General features: G+C 35.7%; 2 protein-coding genes across 2 annotated transcripts in view; both read left to right on the forward strand.

Moving 5' to 3' along the window:
• Positions 1–24,399, forward strand: part of LOC128260661 (neurobeachin) — a 183,926-nt gene that overhangs the window by 39,408 nt on the left and 120,119 nt on the right.
• On the forward strand, positions 7,855–8,875 carry LOC128260660 (proteasomal ubiquitin receptor ADRM1 homolog). Its single transcript, XM_052993822.1, has one exon. The coding sequence runs from the start codon at positions 7,943–7,945 to the stop codon at positions 8,585–8,587; it is 645 nt and encodes a 214-aa protein (XP_052849782.1). The 5' UTR covers positions 7,855–7,942; the 3' UTR covers positions 8,588–8,875.

The raw sequence follows: 24,399 nt of genomic DNA on the forward strand, positions 1-24,399 counted from the left end.
ACTTCACCCCGAAACACCACACCCCGCCGATGCATCCTTTTGTAAACCATATCCTTATCCTTGCCTGCATATGCAATGCATCTAAATTGCTTTCGAGTTCTGTTTGTTGTTTTGCGGGCAGAGTCACATCTGCTTTGGCTTTGAGATTTACAGCTTTGTTCGTTACGTTCCGTTCTGTCCTGTTCCGTCCCGTTTTCGATTCATCTCTTTGCGGTCCCCGGACCCCCAAGTCGGCTTTCACCATCTTCCATTCAATTTCTTTTCCACATTAGGACCGCTCGATATTCTCCATTCTGTGTGCATCCTTGCTTTGACATTTTAAATGTTATTTAATGGTCCCCGGAACTTGGTGGCTGCACCCGGGAATCTTCACCATAAATTCATTATTATTATTTACCCTTCATTTGATTCTGTGTGTGTAAGAAGGTGAGCCAAGTCGAAACGGTTTACACTTGATTTATATTGGCTCTTTGTGCGCAATTTATGGCCGAGGAGAAGAACAAAAAGACGTTGGCCTGGCGACGAGCTGTCGATTTTATTGGCCATTTTCTTGTTATTTGAGCGATTCAAGGCTAAGATATAGGCTATATGCGGAAATTTCCAGTTATTTATCTGTTTTTGGCTGTATCAATTAATTTGATTAAGGTTTTTTGGGGATCTTCCGAACTGAAATATACTTGCAATGTCATTGTTAATTAACTGTTCCTGATTTCCAAAAGTTGTAGCTTTAACTTTTATTTCATTTGAGTGTTTTTTGTTTAATACATTTTATTGGTGGTTAAATCAGCGCTCAACATCTGTTTGCTTTATTTACAAGCTCTCTTCAAAAGACTAACTTAAATTAAAAACGTAACCCTTCCTCCCTTTTAATAATTATTTAAATGTTGAACTCGCCTTTTTTAAACCCTTGTTAACCCCAGTTATTCACATTTTCCTTTACCACTTTGGCGTTAATGAATTTTTTCCCATCGCCAGGTTAACACTAGCTCCCCGTGCTCTTGGTTCTTAGTCGCTTCCCCTATTTATTACAACTTTAATCTGTGACACGACTGTTGTGGTCAAAACATCCCCCTGCACCCTGTCTTGCCTCATAACATCTGCAAAGCTTCGCCCGCGGCGATTTCTCGCTGTGTAGCTAAGTCACCAGCAAAACAAAATAAAAATGACAGAAAAAAAGGTGAAAAACGCAAGGAATAGCGCGTTGAGAAAAAATTAAAAAAAAAGTAAATAATTAAAAACGAGAAAGAAAGCAAACTTCGGCAAGCCGAAGTTCACACACTCTTGCAGCTATTGCAAAAATTAAATATTCTTAAAAACATTAAAATTATGAATGACTTGCGTGTATTTTTACATTGAAGCTATTTAAAGCTTTTTTGATAGTTCCTATGGCAGCTCTATGATATCGTTTTCCGATTTTAATCAAATTAAAAGCGTAATTCTAAACTGTCAAAAACTGTAAAAAAAAATTTTTTTTATATTATTATGTTCCCATGGGAGCTTTAAGTTATAGTCGTCCGACTTTGATGAAATTTAAATCGTAATTCTGAAATATTTAACCATTACTATATCTCGAAGAAGTAAAAAAAATTAAAAATACCAAAGTTATAATATTTTTTTATTTATTTTTTCGATTGTTCCTATGGGAGTTATATGCTAGTCATCCGATCCGGCTTTCATGCAGATAGCTTTAAAACTGAGAGACCAGTTTGCGGAGAAACGGTGATGCTGATCAAAAATATATATACTTTATAGGGTCGGAGATGTCTCCTTCACTGCGTTGCAAACTGCTGACTGAAATTATAATACCCTCTGCAAGGGTATAAAAAGTTATACAAATTGCCAAGGGTCCTTTGGTTATCCCTACAGAGCTCCCTTTTCAGCTCGCTTTGACTGTAATTAAATGATGTTTATTAAACGTTCACCATTGTTTATGCCTCGAGCGAGCATCACAGGGTGTGTGGATGTATTGCGTTTTTAATTTGCAGTACATCGGTACTTAAGTAATTGCATAACTTTAAATTTAATGTTGTTTGATTTCTTTTAAAGTATATTCACTGCAGTTGTTGTACATACAACTACTTTTAATATTGTTTTAGTTCTATTAAAGTAAAATGTACTAACTATTTAAAAGTAAAGATCATTTAAAAAATTTTAAATTATTCGTTATAGCACTTTAAATTCTATTAAAAATTAAGAGAATTAAACTTTAAATTTTTGTAATAAATTATAAATTTGTATAATATTAAAAGTTAAGTGAATTAACAATTCAGTAAACGTTTTAAAACACTTTCAAGCAGCAGAAGTTGTATGTTTGTGGCTTCTGTTGCGCTATTTGCATTGCCAGCAAGTACTTGAAAGTTTAAATGATGGCAAGATAAACAAGTTTTTATATACGAATTAAATTATATAAGAAATGTATAAGATGTATATATAATATATTTGGCAAAGCAAAGGAAGCACACAAAAACCACAAAAATGCCGCCTACACTGGATGCTGATGTTTTGGCATTTTGGGGCGGCTGTCACGCCCACACAAAACTTGCCGTCAAAGGGTTAGGGCGAAAAGCGAGAGGGGTAGGGGGAGAGAGGCGGCGAGGGGTATGGGTTTAAGGGGTTAAGGCTAAGGCAGAGGTTGGATTGCGGAGGTGGCAGATGGGTTGGTTTAGTGGAAAAGCGGCAACACATCCGCTTGCCCTTGCGGCATATCCTGCAGCTGAATTTCCCAAACCTTTCACCCTCCTAATTTTCCCCACCGTATTTTCCCGACTTTCCCCACCTGTCAGTTTATCTAACACGCACTCCAGGCTAAAGAGAAACGGAAGGATATAAGGACGGAGGCGGTAAACTGCCAGGGAAAACAGCAAAAGTAAAAGAACAAGAACAACGAGACCAAAAAATACGTAAATTAACAAAACCTGCCGCCAATCATGAGTGTGTGTGTATGTTTGGGTGTAAAAGAAACCCTGACGGTGGATATTTTGTATTTTTCTTTTAAGCGAAGGGTTCCTGGATAAACTGAAAAAGCATCGGGATACACTTTCAATTTGACAAGACTCTAGGATTTCCTGTACGATGGATTGTGGTGGTTAGTTTTTGGGGGCGATGATTGCGCAAAAAATATAACAAATGATCGGATGAAACCTTGCAAACATTTTAAAGATAATTACAGAATAGAAGCTCAAAGTATGAATTTTAAAATCTCAAAGCGTGTGCAAAGCACCGATGAAAATAATATAAATTGTAAAACCATATTTTTCCACTTTGGTTGGTTTTTTTCATTTATTGGTCATGTTACATTACATCAACTCTACTAATTCAAAATTATCTCCCATTTTAAGCTTACTATATTATTATAGATGATGTTATCTTAAAATCAATGTATTAATCGATAAAATATCTGCCCATTTTCATACTTCAAAGGGTATCCAGGAAATTCGACTTGATTTGAAAGGATTTTTCTTTTATGTGTATGTTTTTTGCCCCTTTTGTCCGAAAACAAGCAACAGGAACAACAAACTCTTGTGGCGTGACTGTGTGCGTGAATGTAAATATCAGTATGTGCGTCCGTGTCTGTGTGTGTGGGTGTGGGTGAGGGTGAGTGAAATTAGTTAGGGCAACGAGGCGCATTTTTGAGATTCATAAACTTGCGTGCGTGACGGTGTCTGTGCGAGTGTGTGTTAATTTCAAGTTGACTCCTCGTTTCACTCGTTTAATTGGCCCGACTGACACTAAACACACTCACAGCACACACAGCCTTACACAAACTAAACATGGAAAATTACACAAAAAAAAAAAGAAGAAAATTATACCAAATGAAGTTCATGCTTATGAATTAATGACGCAACTGAAGAACGACAAAGAAAAGAAATGAAGGTAAACCAAAATGGTAGACCTACGAGGAGAAAAGGGGTTTGGGTTCATTGAACCACCGTCCGTGAGCTTGACAAATTTTAATTAATTAACTCATATTATATTAATCTTCATTTGCCTGAAATGCAATGAAACCATTCAATTAAGCCAAGTCAATAATTTATGATCCCATAAGGTTTTCTTATGTATCCATTGACATTTGTGGCCAACAAGTAATTGTGGTACTGCAGCTGTAGCAGTTAAATGCTGAGCATCAAACTTTGTCAATTAAAATTGAACTTTAAGAACCAAGTCAATCGTAAATGTTTATTAAATCACAAGAATGTCCTTTTGTAAGTAGTAAATAGTTTGTTATATTTCTAAGTTTTCGATGACTGCAGAGAGGTTACACAAATATGCTATTTTAGAGTCCATAACTTGACTGCTTTTTAAGGTTTATTTATGTAATAATCTGCACTTTTGCTGTCAACGTTGGACGATTTTTAATCGTTGCCCGATTTCGAAGTGCAATAGTTTGAAAAGCTTGTGACTTAATTATCTAATAATCTAATCCATGAACAATAGCAACCGTAAATGTTAATTAAATGATAAGCGCTTATCTTTGTTCGTAACTTTAGCTTTGCATCATTACTTGATTACTTGACTTATTAATTCGACTTGCGTACAAGAACAATATTAAATGCATGTGTACGAGTATTTACATCGTAATTTTCACGTTCTTTTTAATCAAGATTTTTTAATTGTAAATCCCAAAGTATGGCATTTTGAGATGCTGCGAAACGATTATTATATGCCATATAATATTTACGGTCAACACTTTATTAATGCACCGCAAATACGGGCGAAAAACACAAACTCGCACATATTTGCGGAGCATAAATTGAGGCGTAAAGCGAGAAATATTTCCCCCGCTGATGGTTGAAAGTCAAAAAGGCGATAATTTCATTTACAACTGTCACCCACACATCCATATATACACATGGCTTATATGGAACATTCCTACATAATATATACACTTGTTTACCTCTGCCCACTCACCACCCTCTCCTTTTTTTTGTTAGCTTTGGTCGACGTCAATTTATTGATACCCGCCAAAATGAAACAAAAAAAAGGGAAAAAGAAACAAAATTGGGAGCAGAGGAAAAGCGAATCGTAGCCATAAAAATGAAACTGAAAATGAGGGAAAATTGCCAAGAAGTGATGGAAAAATCGGGGGTGGTGGTGCGGTTGGGTTGAAATCTGAAGTTAAGGCATTTGTCAACACAACGCTTGTAATTTTTGTGTTTTTTTTACTTGTTTTATTTATTTTTTTTTAGCAGGTAGCAAACGGCATGACGTATACGCCGCGGTGCACCTTGTGATTTTCTTTGATGTTTGGTGGTTCTTCAAAGGCATTTTAGACTAAGGTCGTCCAACTTGGTAGGATTTTCTTTAAAATACAATATTATTTTGGTATATTTGAAAAATGGCTTTTATCGTTGCCAAAGAGAGAATTTAAATAAAATTGGAATAATTTCCTAGAATCTATCTTCAGGAACATCCCAGATTTCATATTCCTTCATAATACTTTTCTTACCTCCTTATCCTGTTGTGTTTTTTCATAGTTCTTGCTTTTATTTACTATTTGCTTGGTTGCGGATGACGACGAGTGGCGACGTAAGTTAAGTCAGTAGGATGCCAGGACACGCTTATCCGTTGCCACCATGCCGAAGTATTCTTTACTTTTTCCCTATTTTTCTTCAGGTTTTTCCTCGTTTTCCCCGCATTTTTCGTATCCTTTTTCCTCGGGGTCTCAGCTTGTGCTCTCGTTACGGACGAGCTGTGGAGAACGCGTAAAGCGTAAACTACAAATTGTTTTGTAGTTGCCTCAAATGCTTCTTGTTCTTGTTGTTTTTTTGTTGCGGCAACAGCAATTGGCTTCATTTTTATTGGCAGTTATGGGGGGCGTGGCAGGTGGGTAAGCCCCACCCACAATTGGCGCAACTTCGTTACGCTCCTTTTATTTTTATTTTATTTCATACACGACGGTTTCCTTTTCGTACTTTTTTATACAGTCCGCCTTCCATTTATTTGACCTCGCCATGTGTGTGGGTGGCTGTGAGGTTGGGTGTTTGCTCACGTAATTCCCTAATTAAATACTTAAATTGTAATTGCTTCGAACAGAAAGCGGCAAAAGCTGCAGGAGTCCTGTCATTAAAGCGAATTTATATACTAGCATATATATATATATAAATATATATATATTTGTAGAAGGTAGTCCATTGAAAGGAAATCAAGATATGTTGGTTTTGCAGCTGCTTTCTGAGAAAAAGTGTACAGTGTAAGGTGACTAAAAGATGTGTGTACAGCATGCTTTCATTTTCAATTCAATCTGCTTGAATAATTCATCATGAAGACTTGACATCCAATCGAATCAACTTTAATTGAATGAAAACAAATCATGCCAATCATATTGGCTCTACCCCAATTTAATTAAACGAAAATATTTTCAACGTATCTAAGATGATTTGGATCGATTTAAAAGTTGCCACTTTAAACCAAATTAAATTTGATACTTTTTGAGGAACTAAAATCGAGTGAAACTGGTTTGAACATTATTAACTTTTCAAGCCCTTTAAATTTGCAATCAACATAAATAGATTAAAAATCTGAGTCGTATCTTAAAATCTGGCCAAATTTATGATTACCAAGGAAAACCTAACATTAAAGATAATAACACATTAAAATATATTATTTTTCAAATAAAATTGTTCAAATTGAATTATCCCTTAATTTAAGTTTATAAATACATGCCTGTGTGTAACTTTTTAATATAGCGATTTAATTTGGACTTGACTTTTTGGAATATGGAATTAAAGTTTGTTATGTAAACTAAAAATCAAAGCTTGGTGTTATAAAATATCAAATATGGTCCTTTAAAATGCAACTATGCGATAACGTATCATTAAGTTAACCTAGGGTTGTCATCAAAAAGTGATGTAAGTGGAGAGCCAGAAGCTCTAGTGAGTGACTACCTTATTCGTTGGCCGTTAAGCCATATAAGTCATCGCTTTAATTTTAATTGGCCCCGACTAAGCTTACGCTTACGCCTCTGTTGACTCAGGACCTTCGGCCACCGGCGATTTTCCTGTCTGCTCCTTGAACTTTCCTCGTGCATCCTGGCCACGTTTTTATGTGCTTTTAAGTGCGCAATTAAAGGTCAATTGCCGTCCAGGCTGGACAGCCAAACGACTCACGCTAAAGTAGCCCATAAATGAGGCGATATGTGTGACTACCTCTTCTAGCTATATGTATATATTTTTAAAAACAAAAACTGTATTGCTTTTAATGTGAATTTAATAAATTTGATAAATAAATACGAAGAATTAAATGGTGTGTGGGAAATGTTCAAAATAATGAATAATATAAAAAATATGTGTTTAATATATTTATATAGTCTTCATTGGCAACAGTGCGTATGAGTAATAATAGTTGTAGTAAATCTGTGCGTATGAGTAATATTCTTACACGTTATTCGTAGATTAAAAGGCTAAAGGTCCGTTAAAGAATGTCTAAGTTTATTCGAGCCTTATTTACAATTTTACAATCGGACCATTATTTTAGAAGCCATGAGCATTGTTCTAAACTTTCCGAAAATTGGCGCCACTCAAATTCCAAATTTTTTCGATGACATATTTATTGTTTATTTTTTAATTTCAAATATTTTCTTCAAAAATGGTCAGTTAATATTATTAACTTACCCGTTGGTTATTAAAACAGTGCGAACTTCAAGTTCAAAAGTTAAAGAGGTTTATTAAACATCTAAATATATTACATATATAATATAAATAAAAATGATTTATTTAGAAAAGTTAATTTATGAAATAAGCATATGAATATATGAATGTGATATATAAATATTCCTTTGGAGTTTACAAAAAAGGTATCCTAAACTTCATTAAAAATTAAACGTAAATTAAAATTGAAAGATACCTTAGCCAAGAAACGTCTCCAGGACTATAGTAGGCATTTGAAAATGTATAAAATCTAGAAATTGAAGCAGCCGACATTACTTAAAAATTTCCAGTAACATATGGCGGAACCGGTGGTCCCGAATTTGGCCGAATATAAGGCCGGCCGCATGATCGTGCTGGGCAAGATGGTCGAGCCGGATGAGCGCAAGGGTCTGCTCTATGTACGCCGATACGCCAGTGATAATCAGGTGCACATCCACTGGATGGACCGGCACTCCGGGACCGTTGAGTTGGACATTGTGGCCACGCCGGGCGGCCTTGAGTTCCGTCGCATCGAGCAGTGCAAAACGGGGCGGGTATATGTCCTCAAATACACCCGATCGGCGCAGCGGTTTTTTTTCTGGATGCAGGAACCGAAAGAGACTGAAGATGCAGCCTTTTGCCGGCGGGTCAATGAACTCATTGCCAGCGGTCAACGGAATTGGGATGAGTGTGCAGCGGCCGAGGGAGATGTGGATACGGATGTTGAACGTGAAAATTCTCGTCGCAGTGGCGGTGGCGAAATTGGAAAGTTGCGAGTCCTCAAGGAAATGCGCCAATTCCTAGTTACCAATCTGCCCGGATCGCCAGAAACTTGTCTACAAACTACTAACCAAAGTTTGACAGATTTGCAATCGGGTGATGATGATGCAATGCCTCTACCCCCCTTGCCCTTTCAAGATCCCGATGCAGAAATACCAGACTTGGCTTTTATTTTGCGTTAACATGGCATTGAAGCTGTGGAAAATCTTCTATTAAGCTACGGCTTAAATTGCTAGCAAATTTACCCAAAGATCCTGAAGATAAGGAGGAGTTAACACCCAAACCCAGATAATACTCGACCACCTGCACTATTTTCCCTAGGCCTGCACTCGGGGGTCCTCAGTTCGATCCTCCAACCACTTATCAACGACCATGAAGCTATGGATGCTGCCCGAGCTGGGTATATCGAGCGTTTTCTACGTGTCCTGCATCGGAATTACAGTGGGCCAAACGATTGAGCCAAAGTGTCTCATAAACAAGTCGAAATATCGAACAAAAAAAACGATGAGAGAAATAAAAAAAAAAATTTGAGAAAAAAGCGTACAAAATGCAATAACTGCTTCACTCCTTGGCCGTCGACTCGTCTCGAGTTACGAAGATAAATGAGATGCCATAAGTTAGAGGACAACTTGCACAACTCCAGACAAAGACCAAGCGGATAAAAGTGTGTTTGAGCAAAAAAAAGCACACCAAAAATTGATAAAAAATACACAAAAAAAAAAAGGAAGTAAAAACAAAAGAGGGAAATTTCTCAAATAAAAAAATAGTTGCAAACTGCAAGTTGTGGGCCGGCACTATGGGGAGTACTTAGGATCGGGTTAGTGCGGCTGTGGGGGATCCACCGTTCAGTTCCTTTTAAGTTTTCTTTTGCTTCATTTGTATGGGGCTTTTACCGAAACTTTCCACGTTGTTTTAATGAAACTAAGTGAGCGGCAAAATGGTGGACTACGGGGGCAGTGATGAAATGTGCTATGCTTTTGGGAAGATAAAGCATTCAAAAATGCTAGGATGGAACTTTTTTTTTTTGGAAAGAAAAGGAATCTTAAGAAACGGAAAATGTTCAAAAAGTTGTTGCACTATTTCAGAGTTTGGACAATGCCGAAATGATGGTGAAGAAGCAAATTTGATGATTTGTTTTTGCTCTTTTAATGGTCGGTCTATTGTAGTGCAGTATTAAGTGTGATGCGAGGTTTTTGCCATTAGTAAGACTGCACTTTATTCTTAGTTCTATTCCAACGCAGTATGGTTTTTGCTCTTGGTATAGCTTTTTGGTTTTTCTGTCCTTTATTTATTTATTTCTGTCTTTAATTTCTTTAATTTGTTTATACTTTACAGATTCTATTACTTTCAAAACCCGTTGATTTAAATAAAACAAATTTAATTTGGCGTACTTTTAAGCAATGCCATTTGTACAATACGCTTAAATTCTATTATACTTTTCATGAATTCCCCGCATTTAACCAACTAAAACTAATATTGCTCCCCCACTTCTCGTACTCCTGGGACGCACATTAAACTTAATGGTAAATGGCATTGCAGAGAATTGCCATAAAAATTACTTAAAACCCAACCAACAAGCAGCTTAAATACGCCGCTTATTGATGTTCTCCACAACGAAGCAAATGCAATAATAGTTAAGAGAAAAGGGGCCAAAAAGGGTGGTAGAGAATGCAACATGGGGAACTAGCTTTTTAGACGCTTTTCCAGCTCTAAGCTCCCTCAACTTCATTCCCATTCCCATTTCCATGTCCATGCTCATGTCCTTTTCCACTTTTCCATCGCTTCTGCCTCTGCTGCTATGCGTGTTGCATACTAATTTCAAAAATTTGCCATTACATTTGTACTTCGCACTGCTCCATGGCACTTCTACTACTACCACTACGACTCCTTCCACCTATTTTCTACCCATTTTCCTGCCCTTCAGTTTGTCGGTTTGCTGCCATCTTGAATTACGCAAACTCACACATACTGTGTGTGTTGTGTGTGTGTTTCTGTTTTTGGTCCTTCATAATCAAGCACACAACTGAAGCTGATGCTGGAACTGACACTGACACTGAAACTAAAACTAACTAGAGGAACAGCAAGGGAATGCTGGAGTAATTCACACACGAAATGACCGGAATTTCTGCTGTAGTCAAAGGTGAAGCTAAAGCATCTTAGCCACACATGCAATGTACTCAGTACAAACAGCCAACATTTGTTGCTCAAAGTAAAATTTTCTTTCCGGGCTAAATGTAAATAAAAGTTGGCTCCTTTATTTATTTTTGTTTTTTTTTTTCATACTATTTGCACGGCATGCCCAAAGAATTTTTTAATTCATGGAGCTTTCAGGCAATTGGTCAATAATTTTTGATGCTATGAGCTGAATTTTGTTGCAATTTGCTAAATTCATGAAATTAATTTAATTGATTGAAAATTGTTCTTGTGTGGTTCAAACTATATATATTTTATCCAAAAAACGCTTGTAAAACAAATTGGAATCATAGGTTTACGTTCTGCTTTTATGAAAACGTTTGTTGCTACATTCTTGCAGTACAATATTAAATCATTACCATTTTGTTGCTTAACAGTTATCGTATAGTTTTGTTTACATTGAAAATAAAATTAAACTGGAGTATGGAAATCAAAGCAAACACAGCAAAACACCTTTACACACGATTTCTTTTATGCCTGTGGCTCTATTGGCATTTATTCCACTTTGAATTCAGGCAATTGCAAAAGCCAAAAATATTCGATTAAGTTGATTGCGAAATTTGTGTGCTTCTTCAATGGGACTGCTAATGGGGATTTCTTTGGAGCGCCTCGAGTCAAAGTCGAAAACTTTAAGCACGTGTCATAATTGTCAATGCCACAACATTCTGGAAAGGAAACACAAATATATATATGTATATTCATGTATATTATATATGTTGGACATGTGGAGTATGTTGCGGCAGACGGAAGCCACACAGACAGAGAATCAGAAAATGGCAGACAAATGGAAGAGGCATTTGACATTGACCAAACATTGTCGCATTAAGGAAACGCACTGGCCTCAAGCATATCCTTACCAGAAGACACTCATAGAAAGGTGGTCATACATTTCCTCTCACCGATTCTCAGTTTATGGGACTTTTTCCAGCTTCCTGAAAATATGGCCCTTGAAATGCCGCAAAATGGAGATGTCAAAGCATCGATAAGAACCATCGAAACAATAAATCACTTTATAAATTAACATTTTAAAAAATTATACATGGTTTCCTTTTAATTTGTAAGTGCTAGCATTTATAATAATTAGCCTTTAGAAATTCAAGTGTGTTGCTTAGACCCGTTTTAATATTATATTACGTTATTAATATCGTTTTTATTAATATATATTTTTATTATTCGATGGTCAATAAATTGTAGAATGTAGTCAGGAATTTATAAAAGTAAACTCCTTAATTTTATAGTGAATTTTTATATCAAGACATTGTAACAATTACTGTCAAAACTCTGTCATCTCTTCAACAAATGTGTGCAATGAAAAAATCACGCCAGACCGTAAAAAAGTTGCCAAAAAGCAAGCGACAGTTTGGCTGGAAGCACCCATTTCTCCCCAGCTTCTCAACTTTCCTCTCGTTTTAGTCACTGGCCTAGTTCGCATTGATGCCGCAATCCATGAGACAATAACTCATGATGTGCGGCGAGGGGCCAAGCGGAACCCGAATAAAAATCAAATAATAGCGTAAAAGCTCTCCCCATACAAAAAAAAAAAAAAACCAAGAATATGAGAAAGGGGGCCAACCCTGTCCAAGGCACAACAATAAAATGTCGCCGTCGAGCTTTGTCCGCGTCGCCAAACCAGAAAGTTAACCCAGTTGCAGGGAGCAATGAATAAATTTCCAGCCGAAGCTGGAAAAACTTTTTGTCGCACCCGAAAGGCAAAATTACATAGGAGAAATAGGAGCGCAAATAAAAAAAATCTTAAACAGGGGAATTACAGCCAGATACAAAATGAAATATTGCTAAAAATGATCAAACCAGTTTAATTGATGTCGCTATTGCAATCCACTTGCGATCATTTGAGTGCGACCAGAGTTTCGCAAATTCTGTTTTTCCTTGCACAATTTTTCTAATGTGATTTTGAAAGTTTCTGACTGACAGATAATAAAATATTTTCCATTTCAAGTTCTTTGAGAGGATTACAACCAGATACAACATTAAGTATTGCTTAAAATTTTTAATTTTTAATTGTTGTCACTATGGCAATGCATTTGCCATTAGTAAATGTGGCCAGAGTATCGCAAATTCAGTATTCCGCTGCACCTTTATTTCTAATGTGATTGTAAAAGTTTCTGGCCGGTGAAAATAACAAAATTTCTCATTTTACAAGATAGTTTTAAACAAGTCACAAGCAAATAAAAAAATAATAAAATAGAATAATTCACATTTATTTCAATTTAAACCTGAATCCCTTGAATAACTTTGACTGGCGCCCCTGCTGTCATTCTCGGGCTAAGTGCACCGATGAAGAGGACAAAAGTGCATTTAACAAATTAAAATCGCAGAAACCGCCGTCCAAACGAAATGGCAATAAAGCACTGGCTCTTTCCAGGGGGTGGCAGCATGCAAAAAAAGGAGAAATGGCTTTTTTGGGCAACGTCCAATAATGATGTTGTTGCCGGGACCTCTGGTCCTCCCCTCGACTTTCCGACTGCAAAAATGCAATCCGAGCCGGAACTGACACGCACAAAAGTATATGCAACATTCACTAATAAATTTCATATTTATGTAGAACACAGAATGCAGTCGACGAGGACTAAGGGAAATATCCGTCGAAATATAAACGTGAAATTGCCGGCCAACCAGAGTTTGTTGTGTGTGCGGTTCGAAATACAAACATTTGGAAAGGGGCAAAGAGTGGGTACTTTTGGGGCACATCTGACAATCACGCAAAGACAATAAAAACGAATCGAAATTAAACCGAATATGTGGAAATCCGCATGGAGCTAAATGTCCCATTAAATCGTTATAAATGTTGGTTTTTTTTTTTAAAGTTTATTATATAATTGTAAAGTGGTTTTTATAGAATAAATTCAAATTATTAACAATATTTCTCGGTGTACGTTTTTGGCAGTTTTTAACCTACTCTTAGTTTACTATTCGGCCGAACAAAAATATAAATTCTTTAGATCGTGAATAAAATATTTAATTGCAAGGAATTCATTATTATTGTTGTTTGTTTTTATTACAAATGTTGTTAATGAATATATTTCTACAAAAATTAAATAAACTGATGAAAACTTTTGCAAGCCATTTCAAATAATAAACACACACACAAAAGTCAAATTTAAAGCATGATTATAATTAAGCATAATTTCAATGTAGTTTTTCCAGCCAATAAAAATGGCAACCAAAAATACACAAAACCAGAAACCAGAAAACCAGTAGCCATAAACCAAAACCAAATCATTTTAAAAATCAATTGCAAATCAATTTATTTCATTTGTGTTACAATCATAATTTTCAAAACGCAAGCGACAATCAATTGTTGGTTGTGAAGTTATTTGTGCCTTTTTTTAATAACTGCATTAATTTGCATAATTTGAAATTATTAACAACTGCTTTGAATCCGAATCAATAAATATTTATTTCATCATTTATTCATGCAACACATTTTCACAGTTTCAATGTTTACTTATTGCAGAACGAATAAAAAGCAACGTGAGCAAAAAGAAAATAGCCACGCTACAGAATTATAAATACTTAATGAAAATAAATGCCAAAATGTTTTCATATTTGTTTCGATGGCGGTTTTTGTGTTACTTATTGATTTTCGGGATTATTTAAGTATTTACCATCATAATTTATTAGCAATTTGTCAGCTGTCATTTAAGATTAATAGAAATAAATAAGTTAAGTGATTTGATAATGAGTAACGTAATGGTTGTTCTCAAAGGAATAATTTATTGAATTGGGAAGAAGTTTGTGAAGTAGTGTTCCTATATTGGAATTTGGGACATATAAAACTGTATAACATTTAAGTAGAAATTCAGTTATTCATTGAAAACAATATATTTTCTTTTTTTTTTAGTTTGTATTTAACCATTGATAGCTATTGCCAAATCTTGACTTGAGTTTAAATATGTAGAACCATATTTTTGGGTAAATAACTTGTGTTGATTAAGGAATTACACAGTTTACCATTCTTTCGTCTTGAATCAATGAATCTCTTCTCAATTTCCGCAACTTTGTTGGCAAATTGACATATGTATGTATATTTTTCAATTATTAATTGATGTTGTAAGAAGCAAACTAAATGGATATCCGCATATGTGTATATTTGTTTAACTGTTTTGCCTTTGGCTTGTGCAGTTGGCCGTATTTGCCTTTTGCTCCCAATTGCCTTTCGGTTGTATCCGTGTGAGTTTGTGTGTATTTTGTGTGTGTGTGTGTGTGTGTGTGTGTGCGTGCGTATGGGAGTGTTTGCCAAGCCAAATTCAAACTTGAGCACTTGACATTTCACGCTTGCATAGATGGCACTTGGTAGGCAACGTAACGTCAGTCGAAGAGCTGCTGCTGCTGGATTCCCAAATGCATTTGGTTCCTGGGACCAACCATCCAACTAACCAACCAACCAACCAGCCAGCCAACCAACCATCCAGCCAACTCATCCATCCATCCCTCTATCCAATTTTCCAACCAAACCCCCACCCCTTTTTCCACGGCTCCAGGCCGTGTTTTTCCCACCATTTTCATTTCCATTTCCCCTTTTTGGCCTCAGCTGACACTGATGATGTGCTATTTATTTTCGGTCTAGGCCCTTGCATGTCCTTTCGTCCTTTTCGTCCTGCTGCGTTGATTAAACATTTGTGTTATGAAATATATACAGAGAATGCCACGGCTGCTTCGCACATACTAATCCACACACATTCAGATCCGAGCGGGTGTCTACTTTATATGCATATGACGCTTTTGATTGCTGTTTACTGGCTGCATCCATCTATCCTTTTGGCTTGCAGTTTGGATCCTTTAATAGAATATTTAATTTTAATTACAAACATTTGATTTCCCACTTCAGCCATCGTCGTCGTCGCTTCGCTGGCTGTTGGTTTTAAAAATTCATGATACATGGCAAAAAAATATACACATAGTTATCAAATAAAATTGAATTTCTATGAAATGTTTGGATGGCCTAGAAGTATTTTAAATATCGATTTGATTTTGTTTTTGGGTTTGATATTTGTTCATTTTTTTTTATAACAAATTCATTGCAACAAATCCATTCCAATAAATAACAATCGCAGTTTTGAAAATCTTTTTAAAAATTTGAACATTCTTTTGCTTTGATATTTGTTAACAGAAACATTGCAACTATTCAATGCATTTAAAAGGTTTTTTTAAAAATAAATGTCTTATCAATCGTATGAAATTTTCCCCGTTTCCAGATTTTGATTAGGCAGTTCAAAGTCTGCCAGGAAACCGTAAGCAGGGAGTTAAAAGTGAAATATCAGATATAGCTCAAAATAAACAATTCAATGTAAAAGGTCACATAGAGTGATTTTTATAACCGATGATTTCATGTCTTTTTTCCAACAAGAGCTTATTACAAAAATCTAAGAAATACTATACTTTTTTAGAGTGAAAACCTAGACCGAATAGACCATGTGTGGGTGTTTGTATGGCTAGCAAATTGAATGCGTGTGTGCCTGAAAGCATAAGCCGGCCAAGTTGAGCGAGACGGCGACCGAGACAAGAGCCAAGTTACTTGGGGCTTTTGTCAATGCCACGATGACGATGAAGAGGAGAATGAGGATGAGGATGAGGATGAGGATGACTTCTTATGGAGCACTTGCCACGCCCCCCTGGGGACAGTGCATGGGGGAGTTGTGGCAAAAGACCAAGCAATGACCTCCACAGCTTGCAGTTGAGCCAACAGCAAAAGCAAAAGCAAAAAACCTATTCATGTGTGGATCTTGAAAAAAAAAATAAGAAGAAATGAAACGCTCAAAGGTTGGGTGCAGAAATGAAAGTTTAATGGCGAAAGTTAAAGGGAAAATTCTAAGCAGGAAGTGGAAAACTTGAAGCAGTTATTTAATATTTTTAATTGCTTATGCAAGCAATGTGACACCTTTAAGTTGGACTTTTGTGTTTTATAATTGGCAGTTGCTCTTTTCCAATCGATACCAAAGCTTTAATTTGAATCTAAAAGACTTTGAACAATTATTTCTAATACTTACTAATTTGCAACTAAACAAGGATTGGTTTTAACTCGGCTGAATTCTTCACAGTGTCTTATAAATCAAAAAGTATTTAAAATTTATTTAATTAAGTCGACTAACAGCATTTAATATATTATCGTCAGGTGTGAACATTTTAGTCATGATTTTTTGTTGTTTGTTATTTTTTGTGTGAATTTAATATTGCATTAAGTTTAAAAAGAAGCACTCGGCTTTGATAAAAAGTTTTGAAGCGATGAAACCTTTGCTGCAGTCTGCAAACTTTTGAAGAGCTTAGTAACTTTAGCATTACTCTGGCCACCTTTTGCATACAACATAATTTAATATTCATTTATCAATTTCAACAACCTCGACACAAATCAAATCGCAATTTGACGTGATAACTAATTGAATTTCTCCTCTTTCTTTTTTTTTTTCTTTCCAGGTGAGTGTTTAATGGTCCCCAGACAAATATGCAATTTGCACGTAAGACAGAGACGTTGTCTCCCCAGAAAATTCTGCGTTCGAGTGGCTGATCCATCATGAGGTTTGGGTGCGCTGTCCTGTCCATCCCTTCTTATAGTATATATTCCCTTAGCTACTAATTTGCCCATACCCTTGGCAAAATAATCCCAGAGATTCGTGGCGCGTTCCATTTGTCAATGTGCAGCACGTACTCAATCTTCTGCCTTGTCAAACTTGGCAATGTTGCAACCAAAAATGTTTGATGTTCGTTCAAGAAACTGCTGGTGGGGGAAGCTTCTAGGGGAAAGGAGATTCCCGCGGGCTTGGGTATGTGTGACTTATGAAACACTCAGGGATACATTCTTAAATATGATTATTTGTAGTGTCACCTACGTGAAAGTTTATCGACATTACATCAATGTTATCTTTATTTTTGTGCCTGGCTTTATATATCATCATAGATTCTATGACAGATTGCAGTAATTTAAAATTATTTCTATAGCAATGAGTAATAAAGTGAATAGTTATTTTGATATATCTTTTATTTATTTTTTGTTCAACACACCTCATATAAAGCCTACTGATTTTTGTAGGATACATCTAGTATACATATGATATAACCTTTTTCATTGATTTGAAAAACAAAACAATAAACAAAAAAAAACAATATAAATGCATTGCTTTAATTTTTTTGTCAATAAAACGTTTAACTCAAGCTGCAAAACATCATTATCAGAATTTTATAAAATTATTAATCGTTTCGTTATGCATCCCTGGTCATATTTTGTTTATAATAGCTTTACTTCAGGTTGCTTCGGAGGTTCCCTTAACTTTTTATTTTTTCTTTTCACCACGTGCCACAAAATACGTGAGTTTGTGGGTTTATTAGTGGACGTGAGCATATGTGAGTGTGTGCGTGTTTGGTAAATACTTGTCTATAGTTTCAGGCAACGTAGGAAAAACAAAAAAAAAAAAAAAAAAAGAAAATAAAAACAAATTAGAAAAAAACGTTGAGATGATTCTATTAGCTAAACAAACACAAGCAAAAAGGATCGATGGGCCGATGCAGCAGGGCAGTCTAAAAATATCAACATATTTCATTTTGATGTGTACACAAACACATAAATGTCTATGTGTATACATACTATATAGAGAGTATGTCCTTGCAGGTCCTTTGCTGCTGAGCACATAACGAAATTACAAGTTGCCAATAATAATGTGGGGTGAAAGTGGGTGGTAGTGTGGGTGTGGGTGTGTGTGTGTGTGTAGATGTAGGTGTGCCAGCAAGGACTACAAAGGACACGTCGCTCAGTCAATTTCAGTTCAGTCAGCTGTCCATCGAAAGCGTTGCGATGGTCACTTGCTGGCGGGCTTCTCCTCTCCTTCAATTTCCAACTCTTTTCCCCCTCGGGCTTACACACCCACCCCCCGCCCAACGAATCCTCTTCGCTGCCTTTCACGGTTGAGTTGCTCTAATAATGCAAATACACAATAAATAAACGTGCAGTGCAGTCCAGAACTCAACCAAACTCATTTCAACTCAATTTCCTGCACTGAGAAAAAAATATATAATTGATTTTATTGTTTTGTATTGACAAATAAAATATGTCCTTAAATAAAAACACAATACTCTCTAACGTCAAAAAAAAGATAGTTACTTGTCATTGGTTTTTCTTAAAAAACTATTGTTTTTATACATTTATTCAAAAGCTTTGATTTATAAAAACAAAAAAATAAATTTAATCGTCCATGTTAATGTTTTGAATTATATAAATATGTTCAGTATATTTTGTTGATAAATAAAACAAATCACCCGTGAAAATTGGGAAAACATAACTAAAAAAATTCAGGAAAAATATGGGCTTTTTAGATTTGCAAAAAATGAAAGAAATAATTTTATGTTATTTTTGCCTTGCAAAACTGTTATGAAAAACAGCATGTTTCAGAAATGCGAGTACTTTGAAAACAAAAATTAAACCAGTTTGTTGGGCACTGTTTTTAAATATATTTTTTTTGCGTGCAGGTCAGTTGGCAGTTGTTTTGCCGCTCAGCGAACAAATAAAGCGCTAACTGAACCATTCCGAATTCGGAATTCAATACTCCACTGTTTGTTGCCCAGTACTCTGAGCCATTTTCTCGAGCAATGCCAATTATTTTCAGCTCTTTGTCATAATTTACCAAGTGAACGCCTGCACATGACGATGGTATTGCATTCCACATAAGCTCCGTACTTCGTCCAGATATACTATACGTATATCCAAACATACATGTAAATGTATATTTGTTTACCATTTGGCTGACATGTGCAAGGATTTCCATTGCCTTGAACTAATAATTGGCGTAAAGTGTAACAAAGTTCAGCCGGTTGACTATTGAATATTTCACCAATTTTCTCCAAACGGCTTATATATTGTTAATGAAGCCGACCAAAAAGTATTTCCAATTATTCAAGTCTTGAGCCAGTTTAAATAAATTCAATTGTATTTGACCGCAATAAATAAATGAAGCCAATTTACAGAAAAATAATTGTGTATATTGTTAATGGTTTTAAATTGGCAAAGAGCTAACGCTAATTAGCTTTAATTGTCATTAGCCTTATAACAAACCAGATGGGCTTTGAACAATGTGTGAGTTTGCTTCCTAAATTCAAAAATTATGTATAATATAAATTTAAATTGTTTATTGAATGTTAAATTTTGCCAACGTATTTACTATTATAAAAATACTGATTTCATAAAAGCTTTTGAACAATTCAAAAACAGCGTAATATTATTAAATACTTCCAACCATTTTAAAGGCCTTTATCTACAATCTCCTGTGAGTTCTTCACTTTCCATTGACCCCAAAAGGAATTTAATTGTTTTCTCATAACAAATAAAGCACGGATATTAAACTTCCCATTAAGTTTTGACGATATTCGAAAACCGCTTATTGAGCGCTTTTGTGTGCCCTTGTTCCGGAGCAAACAAACATTGCCCCCAATACCCCCTCTTTTCCTTTTCCTTTATTTTCCAAACCTACCCAGTATAAAAAAAAAAATGCAAAAACAATGTGAAGATATTTTGCGGCGCAACCTTGAGGTGCACCCACGCCAACCGCCGCCTCTCATCACCCACTCCAATATAAACCATTCCCCAGTTTTTTCTTATATGTAAATTTTCCATGGCCCGGGTGGTTATTGATTTTTCCCCCCGTTGTTGTTTTCATTTTAATATTTTTTTTTTTTTGGTTTTTTTGTTCGTCTTTCCTGGCCTGCTTCAAGTTGATTATTATTTATAATAAAATCAGCGAACGAGCTAACAAGAAAAACAAAAATCAAAGTTTTCTGCATAAGTTAACCTGAAGTTCCTCCGCAAACGGAGGTGGGAAAGTCCGTCTGGCATCTTCCTCTTATATGGGCATTATTAATTCCGTTAAAGCTTCCCAGTTCCGAGGAGCCCAGCGAGCATGGAGCTCATTAAAGCGAAAGGGCCACAAGGAGAGGGTGATGAAGAGGGGGTGAAAAGATATGGCAACAGGGCCGGCAACTTGCAATTTCAATAACTCATTGTAAGGATACAGTGGTCGGGGATTGTTTGTTAAACGTAGGTGAAATTAAATTATTAAATGTTTTCTAAATGTGAGTTTTTAGCAAACAAGAACTTATAAATTTATCGGAAGGTCCATTGTAAACACTTGGGTTTGAAAACATTCAAAAATGTGTCTATAAGTATGGTGTAAAAAATATTTAAAAAAAAAAAGAAAATTATATAATAATAGAAGATGGAAAAAAAAAATTATTATTAGTTAAATTTAGATGTATTTGTTTAATTATATCCAGCTAAAATTATAATTGCAAAATGCCTATATATTTACGTTTTGGTAAAACGCAAAATATTTACAAAAAAAGTACATTTCCTATTTCCAGAAGAATGAACATACATTTTATAGTTTTCGGTGGTGTAAATGTTCTAATTTGTTGGGTTTTTAATAATTTTTGCTGGGACCACAGCTCACTGTGTCTGCGCTCGGTTAGATAAGTAAATGAGGAGCGTGCGAATGGATGGCGATGGGGAAAGTAATAGTGGTGGTTGCTGGAATCGGGTGTAAGTTGGTCTAGTGCTATCACAGTTTGCTCCAATTTCAAGGCATTACGCTTATGAGAATTTATGTTATGTGCGGCCGTATATATACACATACGCAGGACCTGCTGGCACCCTGCTGAGCCGCTCGTGGCTGCTCGTCCTTCGTCCTGTGTCCCATGTCCCATGTCCTTCGCCCTTTTGGGCTGGCAAACGCTCTTGATTCTGATCCGATTCCCGGTTCAGTTCGTCCTCCTGTGCCTTGCAATTAGTTGAGCATGATAAAAATGCTGTATGCCGGCGGAGAGTGTCCTTTTCCCATTATCCCGGCACTCAATTCTCCCTTCCATTTCTCTGTCACAAACCTCCTGCCCGAATGCTCATTCCTCCTGCAGTTTTGCCGACTCATTTGGCGCGATTTACCTACACGCAGCTCACATACATAAACTGTCACGGGTACACAGCAAGAAAAGGTTGTAATTAATGGCAACGAAACTTATAATAATATTCTATACATTCATTCCAATGAATACATTATTGGGTATGCTTTGTTATATGTTTTAAAATTTAAACCAATTTTAATGTAAAGTAGAATGAGTTTAATTTTTCTTTGAATTTTCGTACAAATGTTAAAGTGTATTGGACATTCTTTTAAAACATTATATGCACAAGTGAAAGATGAAAATTAGTTAAAATACTTATGTAATTTTTGTATTCAAGGCATATTGAATAATGCGGACTCGCTCATTGGAAATGGTAAAAATGCTCCAAAAAAATCTTTTTTCCGTGCACCTACACTAATAGCTGCCATGTACTTACAGCTTTGACTCGGAACTCTTTCCCTTGGGACGGCGGCTGCCTAATGAAGTCGCCATCGCTCTATACCCACACAAAACTTTGTCTGCCATTCCTGTTTGCTGTTATTAGTTTCGGCAGAAAAAGGGAAGGAAATTGTGAGGGTGTGGGTGCTGGGCAAAAAAAGTATCATGTTGCAATCAATTAATTATTGTATTTCATAGGCCCATGCGAAAAACAACAGTGGCATAGTGAAACCACATGAAAGGAAAACGGTCATTCTTTTGCTTATTCAATGAAAAAACTAAATTGATTTCAATTTCTCTTAATTGCGAAAAAATGACAAACCTTTTGAAACAGTTTCCGGTTTTTTGAGCAGAGTTGTAAGTTCGTGCAAAATGTTTATATGTACATTTATGTGTCAGATAATAAAAAGAATAATTAACAACTTGGTATTTCTGTATTCTTTTGTATACATGTTAATCAAAAGTATTATTTGTATTTGATAAACCTAAAAAGGCTTTAAAGATTTTATAAATTTCACGTTACTTATGGTACAAGTATGTACATTCCGCTGCGCACACATAATCTTCGGCTATTATGAGTGCTGCCATGACGGTGAAACTTTGCAGCTGGTGGCAGGTAGTGATAGCATCACAATTTATGCAAAACATTACAACAGAAACCGGGGAGGAGCGAAGGAAAACCAGGAAAGCTGGTGAGCGGGAAGGGAAAATTGCTGAAAATCTTGCATAAATTGCTGGTTGCTCGAAAGTATGCAATAAAAATCACAACAAACATGTGTGTCGGTTTTCCCGTCCTTTCAGCTATCTTTTTTCACTTCATCCTCCCCTTTATTTGCAGCCCGTTTCTATATATTTTTTCAGGGTTTTTGACAAGCTTGACGCTTTGGAGATACACAGTAATTTAAAAAATATATATATGTTTTTAATTCAAATATTTAATATTAACAAAACAGAATTCATTTAAGTATGTAAACCAAATTATGGCGATATATATTTAAAGTTTTACATTTTTTCTTTTAAAATTAAATTATTTAAATCATTGTTACACAAACATTAAGAAAGTTGTAGTAAGATAAATAAAATTCTAAACAGTTATTGTTTTTCTTAGAATCCTGGGTGAGAAATAATAATTATTTTCCAAGGGGCCGTGTTGCATAAACTTTAAACATTAAGCAACACTGGCTAGTGCCATGCCCTTACTGCTATTACCGCCCACGCCATTTGGCGCCATGCTTCAGCGAAGCTGCAAAGCTTTTAATTAAAGCATTTGCATTTTATATCAGTCCTCTATACATATTTGTTCACACAGACATATGCTTATATATACATATAATATATATGTATATATCTCCACGCACACCATTACACCTGAGTGGTGTGCCGCAAGTTATGCAGTTGAAAAAAAAATGCGGAATTTTCCGCACACATTTCAGAGGGATTTTTCTGCAATTTTTTTATACCCGCGCTGCGTTTTTTTTTTCGTACTTTTCTTTTGTTATTTGCGAATGGCGAGCGGCGCTTTTGTATCTTAATTGATTTCGCTATGTGTGTAAGTGGGTGTGTAAGTGTCTGTGTCTGTGTCTGTGTCTGTGTGTGTGAAAGTGTGCTAATTTTATGATTTGAATAGTGCCTTCTCCCCCCCCCCAGGGCGAAAAAACCCTCTTTTGCACACTTCCTTCCTATCCTTTTATCCCTGTGCGTAACTGTGTGCAATTAAGTGAAAAGTGCACACAGCAATGGAGCCCAGGAAATTGCAATTGTATTTGAGCGTGTGTAATTGGCAATGTGTCTGTGAGTGTGGCTGTGGGTGTATGTATGTTGTGGACTTAGACAATGAACCCAAGTGCAATAATTAATGAAGCAGAGCTAAATCATTACAATCAAGGAAGCGGCAATTCGATTGATTCCCCGCATAATAGATATTTTAATTTTTTTTTTTTTAAGTTCTCCCTTGCAACGTTTTAAGTATTTCTTATTTCTTCAAATTGCAAATTGTGTATTAAATCTATTATTTTTTTAAAGCATTGCTTTTAATTTCATATTAAAAACGATTGAACGCAATCCGGATCCTTTAAATACACAACAATGCAGTTCCTGTAAATTTTTTTGGATTTGTGAAAAAACCGGTGTCATTGAAAAATATACATTTAATGAGAAACAAGTCCATTTGTAGCTCTCTACTGCTATAACCTTTCTTTAATCTTTTAATATCAAAACTATTTATTCCTGGTTTAAATTTCATGAATTTTTTTTTGGCTGAAATCTTTTGGCTGTTATGATTTTCATTATACTCAAGCTCGTTTTTAATTGTAATTCTTATGCTCGACAAATGTTTGACAATTGTGTGCACATAATGTTGGTCCACAATGCATTCGGGTCAAAGTTTGGCAAATCCAACTGCAATCGCAATTGCAGCAGCAACACGTGCAGGACATGTTAGCAATGTTGACACAACTGAAAATTTGGG

This window comes from Drosophila gunungcola, assembly GCF_025200985.1.
Source record: "Drosophila gunungcola strain Sukarami chromosome X unlocalized genomic scaffold, Dgunungcola_SK_2 000036F, whole genome shotgun sequence".
Lineage (NCBI taxonomy): Eukaryota > Metazoa > Arthropoda > Insecta > Diptera > Drosophilidae > Drosophila > Drosophila gunungcola.